Raw genomic sequence first — 6,110 nt, forward strand, 5'->3', positions numbered from 1 at the left:
AAAATGGCTGAAAAGCGGAAGGTCCTACAGCGGTATATGAAGAACCTAAACGACTTGAAGGATGAGCTGAAGCGAAAAGAGCTGGAGAAGAAGATGAAGGAGCTGGAGCTATTGCAGTGCGAATTGGCACGTCGCCAGGAGCGATCTGGCACCAAGTGTGCCGGCGGTAAGATTAAGGAGTTGCGCCAGCAAAAGCTCCGAAAGGTCCTCGGAGCCTACATGATGACATTGGAGGGCTTGCTTTGTGACCTGGCCCGCAGGCAGGCGCGCCTTAACGGGGACAAGGGTCGAGCAAGTGAATCCGAGAACCTGCCACATCCCCAGATGCTGGAGGAGTACACGGTGGCCTTCTGTGCAGTCGGTAAGTGTGCACTTGACCTGAATAGTAGTTCCCACCGTCACTCTCATATTATTCCTAAATCCCTAAGGTGAGGACGGTCGTGAGCTGCTGGAGGCAGCCCTCTCCGCCCGCAGGTGCGCCTATGTGCCGTACAGCAAATTCAAAGTGGGAGCAGCTTTCCGGGCCAAGTGCGGCAGGATCTATACTGGCTGCAATATCGAAAATGTGTCGTTTACTGCGGGCAATTGTGCGGAGCGATGTGCTCTGGCCAAGGGAATTAGCGAGGGTGAGAAGAAGTATACGGCGGGTGCTGTAGTTGCCTATCATCCGGATGAGTTCACCACACCTTGCGGTGTCTGCCGCCAGTTCATCCTGGAGTTTGTGCACAGGGACATTCCGATTTACATTGCCAAGGCTCCTCCGCCGGAGCAGGAGAACTGTATACCCGCCATCCAGGATGATGACGAGGTGCTGGTCACTTCCGCCTACCACCTCTTGCCTTACAGCTTTAGCTCATTTGAATGATATGAGAAAACTTAAAATTCTACAGTATATTCAGTTTTGACAAAAGTGTACCGTTGTAGGACTTTCTTTGAATAAAATATTTTATTTGTAAATTAAACAATTTAAATGTCAATCAAACTTTGTGGGCTAAGAACTCCCATATCCCACTTGATAGACAGTCGGGTATTAGTGACCATGTTCTTTATTTTGCTAACATAAATTTAGCTGAAAGTAAAGTCGAAACTATTCAAAGACAAAACTAAACATACTTAATAACGGGTTCACCCGATCCGTAGATTGCGTACTCGCTTCTCTTGGAAAACGGAATAACTTCCGTGTGCACCAGAATCGGCTTAACGTCTGGATCGAATTCCACTCTTCGGAACTGCGGATCCGTGAAGTTAGCGCGAACCTCGGTGACCATTCCCGAATGGGGCACTGGTTTTTTGAGATTCTGGAACTCGCGCCGCTTGGGACAGAGCTGTTTTGAGCCCTCGTCGCACATCGTGGGATCCACTTCGCGGGACACCTTCCGCGTGGGCGGCATCTTCTCCGACCAATTCCAGAATGTTATATTGTCGTGGGCCGCTACTCCGCCACATAAATCCTCGGGACTCAAGCGAACATAGGAGAGATTGTAGGTGGTGGATGAGGGGTCCAGGTACTTGCTGTACGACGCCTCCGAACGGTCGATGATAAGTTTGGTGGCTGCCACGGGAGTTGGCATTGTGATCGGCAGAATCTCCTGCTCCTCGGGCAGTTCTTTGAGAACAAAAGAGTCATGACTGACACTCGAGATGGGCTTCATCTTCCGCTTCACAAAGCGAAGACAGCCCTCCTCGAATGGCTTCATGTACTGCGTTTTCATGTTGAGCGAGGGATTCCTCAGGGTGTTGGGATTGCCGTACTGGGTGGATTGAGGGGCAACAGTTAATTTCATGGAAGAAAACACGATTCAAGCTACTCACCTGCCACACATAATTGGCCATGCATTCTGAAGTCGGTTTCTGCGACAGCAGAGGATCTCTTACATAAATGCTCTTGTCCGCAAATTTGGGATTTAACTTATTATCCATCCTAAGGTCCGTGATGTGACGATGCCCGTGATAGTACGAACTCCTCCAATCGGGATCCGTAGCGCTGGCAGGGCGCTTGTAATCGAAGACGCCATAATCATCCATGGCTTGGGGATTTTTCAATCCAAAAAACAACTAGAGGAAACTGAAAGAAACTCTAACAACAAACTAAATTGCTAGCGCCTTTGGAAAGTGCTATCCTTATAACGTTTAATTTGGGAACGCTTCCTGTTGCCTGGCTACCGAAACGATTCCAAGCAAATCTAGTATACTGACTGATTACAAACAGCCTGTCTTCTGTACAATAGTTCTCGTTTATATTCTGCTTCAAATGCAAGTGTTTACAATATAGTTGTAGTTTATGCTTTAGAGAGGAATGCTTGTTTGACAAATATAAAAGCGCTCTGTTCACAAAACAAATGGATATTCGTTAATACAATACGTGGGCTAAGAAATAATGTTGCACTCGCGCTGGCCTGTGCAATAATAAACTGTTTGCTTAGCAATTAAACAATTGATTTACTTCGTCTCCCGGGGTCGAGTTTTTTTAAGTGAGGCGTGCGTTTCAAAGGGGTGTGTAAACAATGTGCGGGTGACTCGTCCTCCTACCCCTCATCCGTTTCCGCTTCCGGTTCCTCCGCCTCCGCCGACTCCCCGTCTCAGGCAATTTCTTTGAGCGCAAGCAACGATTGGCGCAAATATTCGTACTGGGTCTTGGCATGCTTGATCTCTAGTTCCGATAGTTCCACGAGGCTTAAATTGGCAATTGAAAAATTTAAATTAATATTATAACAAAATATTTGGAAACTTATCCCTCACCTCTTCTTAAAAGCAGCTACCCGTCGGTTGCGGAAACCGATCAACTCCTCCTTTCCACAGGCAGACATCGATTCGAACTTCTCACAGGCCTCCGCCTGGGCAGTCTCAGCCTAAGTGGGTGTAAATAAGAAAGATTAGTCACTTTCTATACCAGGTACAATGGGTCACAACAAAGACATGCTAGAGTGAATATGAATGGAGCAACGGTGGAATACATGCATCAGTTACGTGGGGTGGCGACACATCTACTAAATCGACGGTTAATACGTTAAATGCCAAATACCTCTTGCACCTCCAAAGGCTGCAGAAACAGAACCACAAACACGCACAAAGAGTGAAGAGGGAGGGACAGGCAGAGTAGAGAGCAGAGCAATTTGGGTTGTGGACGGTAGAAATAAAATACAAGAACGCAAATAATTTGTTTTTTGTAATTAGTGAAGCGTGAGAATTAATTGCCCCGCTGGAAACTTTTTTTAGGGAAAACAATTGCTCTTGAAACTTTTTGAAACATTGTTTAGGAAGCACATATTTTAACCGCCACCAAAACTTACCGCATGCACATCTTTGTTTTTGGAACGCGCCTTTTCCAGGTTTCGATTGGCCGTCTCATAGGCGGCCAAACATCGCAGTCGCCGGATTAGAAGAGCTTTGGCAGCGTCACTATCCCGCTGATAGTAGCGCAAGGTGTCGCCCAACTTGAGATCCTGATCACTGGCCACTCGGGTCTCCAGATTCTAAGGGAAATTTAAAGATTTAAAAAATCAAATACAAGCGGGAATTAAGATTATGCCCCACCTTTATCCTCTCGAATATCTCCGCCGATTTGGCCACAAAAGTCTCCACATTACCCTTCTCTGTGGTCGAGAGTTGCGACAAAGCATTTGAAATCTTCTGATGCGAGTCGCCCACATCTTTGTGGCGCTGCGTCATTTTTTCCGTTCTGATCGCTGCCTCACGCAAATGGCCGTGGTATTCGGTGAGGAACTGCAGCTCGTTTTCGAAGAAGTCATTCACATCCCGCACAGTAGCGCTCAGCAGGATCTCGTCCGTGGTCTTCCCCAGGGACTTGACAAAGCCGCCAAAGATGGCCATCTTTTTGCGGGGTTTGGCGCACAGGTCCTGGTCGTATTCGAGGAACACCTTCAGGTGCTGGTCAACGCGAAAAACGGGATGGCTAGCGAGGCGGCGCAGGAACACCTCGTGCATGGCCACTGTCTTCTTGAAGGTGGCCAAATACTCCCTGCAAGTATATATGAATGTCATGAATAAAAAAAATTAATATTCGGAACAATTATCACTAACGCCTCCAGCTCCGATTTCATCTTCTTGAACTCCTCTTTGGTCATGTTGCCCTCGCCCTCGCCAAGGCGCTGTAGCTTTTCACGGGAGGCATCGAAGTCTGGACGAGGTGGACAGGGCGGAATCTAGGTAAGATAAACATAAATTAGCAATATGTTTATACGTTAACCGCAAACTCACGATGTAGCCGGCGTAGTCGTCGTTCTCCTCGATGCGGTCGTGCAGCCAGACGAACTCCTCATGCTGGCGCACCACATTGTTATCCTTTTTCGCGAATCCTGGCAGCGTGGTGCGGGTGTGCACTGTAAACTTGACCTTTTCCTTTTCGCTCAGCGCATCGGAGATCTCGACGTGGAGGGCGTTCTCGCCGAGAACGGCGGGGGTGGCCGGAGCGGAGGAGGAGCTATCCGGCGATGTGGCGGATCCGCTGCCATTTGTGGCACCACTTGGTGCGGGTGCCCCGCCTGTTGCTGGTGGATTGGCCAGTGGATTTGTGGGCGAGGCGATTTCCATTGTGCTGCCATTGTTGGCAGAGGGACTGTTCAGCAGATTTGAGTCATCCGTGCCGTCCTATGGGGGCAAAAAACCATTAAACCGATATGCACTCTAATTACGCCCATTTTTTTGTGATAAGACTTTCTTTGTGTGTGGGAGAGGCGTCATTTTAGATGCCACGAAATCTGAGTACTACTAAGCAATTTAATTGCTTAAATAATTTAAAGATTTAAATTAGTTTTTGGGTTTCAATATGTACTTACCATCATTTTGGGGCCGAGTAAATAACAATTGAATTGAGCTAAAAACAATTATTACAAATTACAGAGAGCAACACGAATTTCTACTAGAGGTGACACTAAGCGGCTATCGAGTAATCGATAGTTGACGGTCGGATAATCGGTAGCGGATAGTCCGTTAATCAGATTTAAAAAGTTTGAAATAGTAGTTTTTTTGAATTGCAATTTTTAATTATTTATTTTTTAGGTTTAGGTTAATATGAATGTTTTCTGTGCCAGTAATTGGTGTTTTACAATTATGAAAATTTTCGTGACCAATAATTTAAAATCCAATACTTATTTTATATAAGTTAGTTTTAGTAAACTGGTTAGTTTACTTTGCCATCAGCTTGGCTTAAACCAAAATGTCAATTGTGGCTTAGTTAATCTCGATTTAAAATAAAATGTTTAACCTCAGCCCCTTAAACAAACCAACCCGAAAAAGGGGCAAAAACTTTGCCGTCTCCGAAGAGATCATACTGTTGGAGCTGATCCAATCTTATAAGCACATCATCGACAACAAGTCTTCCGATGCGGTCACTTGCCAGTTGAAAAAGGACACCTGGGAGAAGTTGGCTCACCAGTTCTCCAACAAAACTGGGTCCAAGCGCACCTGGAGAACCCTTAAGGACAAGTACAAGAACATGAACACTAAATTCAAGACCGAGGGCTCAATGATTCCACGCTTCTTCACGGCGGAAGAGTTTGAACCAGCCACCAATTGTGTATCCGTGGTGTATGATAATATTGCTGGACATGAGTCTGATCCTGACAAATCGCTGGATAATGAACAACAGGATTATGAAGGTAAATAAGAAGATATTTATTTGAAATTAGAATAAATTTATTTTTATTTCTAGTCGACAGTATTAAAAGTCCAATATTTCGAACGGAATCAAACGATATGGTTTAGTATATAGTTTAACTAAATATAAAACTTTTGTAGCTAATTATAATTTTAGGATCTGCCTCAGGATGAAAATCAAACGCCAGTCGAATCTCAGTCTCCCCTTTCCCCCAACAAGAAAAAATTACCAAGAAGATTTATTTTAAGTAAACGAAACAAAATGAGATCATTGGCCGATGAGAAAATTGCCTTAATTCGACTTCAACAGAGATTCTTTTACAACGAAAATGTCAGATCTGCTGAGAAACATCGCCTGGAGCTAAAGTCAATTAATCTGAAGAATGAACTCATGGAATTAGAGCTGCAGGAAAAACGGAGGCGCATTGAAACGGACGGAAATTTAATCAAGACAGACAGCTTAAGCTAACCACCGTTTAAAAAAAAAGAGCTTG

At 45.3% G+C, this 6,110-nt stretch overlaps 4 protein-coding genes across 5 annotated transcripts; 2 read left to right on the forward strand and 2 right to left on the reverse strand.

Moving 5' to 3' along the window:
• The first annotated feature begins 3 nt into the window (after nt 1-3).
• On the forward strand, nt 4-965 carry LOC108046749 (cytidine deaminase). The gene is made up of 2 exons (XM_017126621.2): nt 4-361; nt 429-965. Exons 1-2 carry the CDS (start codon nt 4-6, stop codon nt 863-865), a joined length of 795 nt encoding a protein of 264 aa, XP_016982110.1. The 3' UTR covers nt 866-965.
• A 65-nt stretch (nt 966-1,030) lies between these two features.
• On the reverse strand, nt 1,031-2,111 carry LOC108046748. The gene is made up of 2 exons (XM_017126620.2): nt 1,813-2,111; nt 1,031-1,751 (listed from the first exon to the last, which is right to left on the reverse strand). Exons 1-2 carry the CDS (start codon nt 2,023-2,025, stop codon nt 1,104-1,106), a joined length of 861 nt encoding a protein of 286 aa, XP_016982109.1. The 5' UTR covers nt 2,026-2,111; the 3' UTR covers nt 1,031-1,103.
• A 104-nt stretch (nt 2,112-2,215) lies between these two features.
• Nucleotides 2,216-4,894, reverse strand: LOC108046747 (sorting nexin-32). Of its 2 annotated transcripts, XM_017126617.2 has the most exons (8): nt 4,797-4,894; nt 4,219-4,608; nt 4,042-4,163; nt 3,535-3,979; nt 3,291-3,473; nt 3,023-3,040; nt 2,740-2,849; nt 2,216-2,673 (listed from the first exon to the last, which is right to left on the reverse strand). In XM_017126617.2, exons 1-8 carry the CDS (start codon nt 4,800-4,802, stop codon nt 2,580-2,582), a joined length of 1,368 nt encoding a protein of 455 aa, XP_016982106.2. In that variant the 5' UTR covers nt 4,803-4,894; the 3' UTR covers nt 2,216-2,579. The 2 variants fall into 2 exon arrangements, with proteins under 2 accessions (XP_016982106.2, XP_016982108.2); XM_017126619.2 differs by lacking the exon at nt 3,023-3,040.
• A 321-nt stretch (nt 4,895-5,215) lies between these two features.
• LOC108046743 (myb/SANT-like DNA-binding domain-containing protein 3) lies at nt 5,216-6,105 on the forward strand. The gene is made up of 3 exons (XM_017126614.2): nt 5,216-5,618; nt 5,672-5,718; nt 5,774-6,105. The coding sequence occupies exons 1-3, from the start codon at nt 5,216-5,218 to the stop codon at nt 6,083-6,085; spliced, it is 762 nt and encodes a 253-aa protein (XP_016982103.2). The 3' UTR covers nt 6,086-6,105.
• Nucleotides 6,106-6,110: the final 5 nt, after the last annotated feature.

The sequence above is a fragment of the Drosophila rhopaloa genome, unplaced genomic scaffold (assembly GCF_018152115.1).
Source record: "Drosophila rhopaloa isolate 14029-0021.01 unplaced genomic scaffold, ASM1815211v1 contig_2, whole genome shotgun sequence".
Taxonomy (NCBI): domain Eukaryota; kingdom Metazoa; phylum Arthropoda; class Insecta; order Diptera; family Drosophilidae; genus Drosophila; species Drosophila rhopaloa.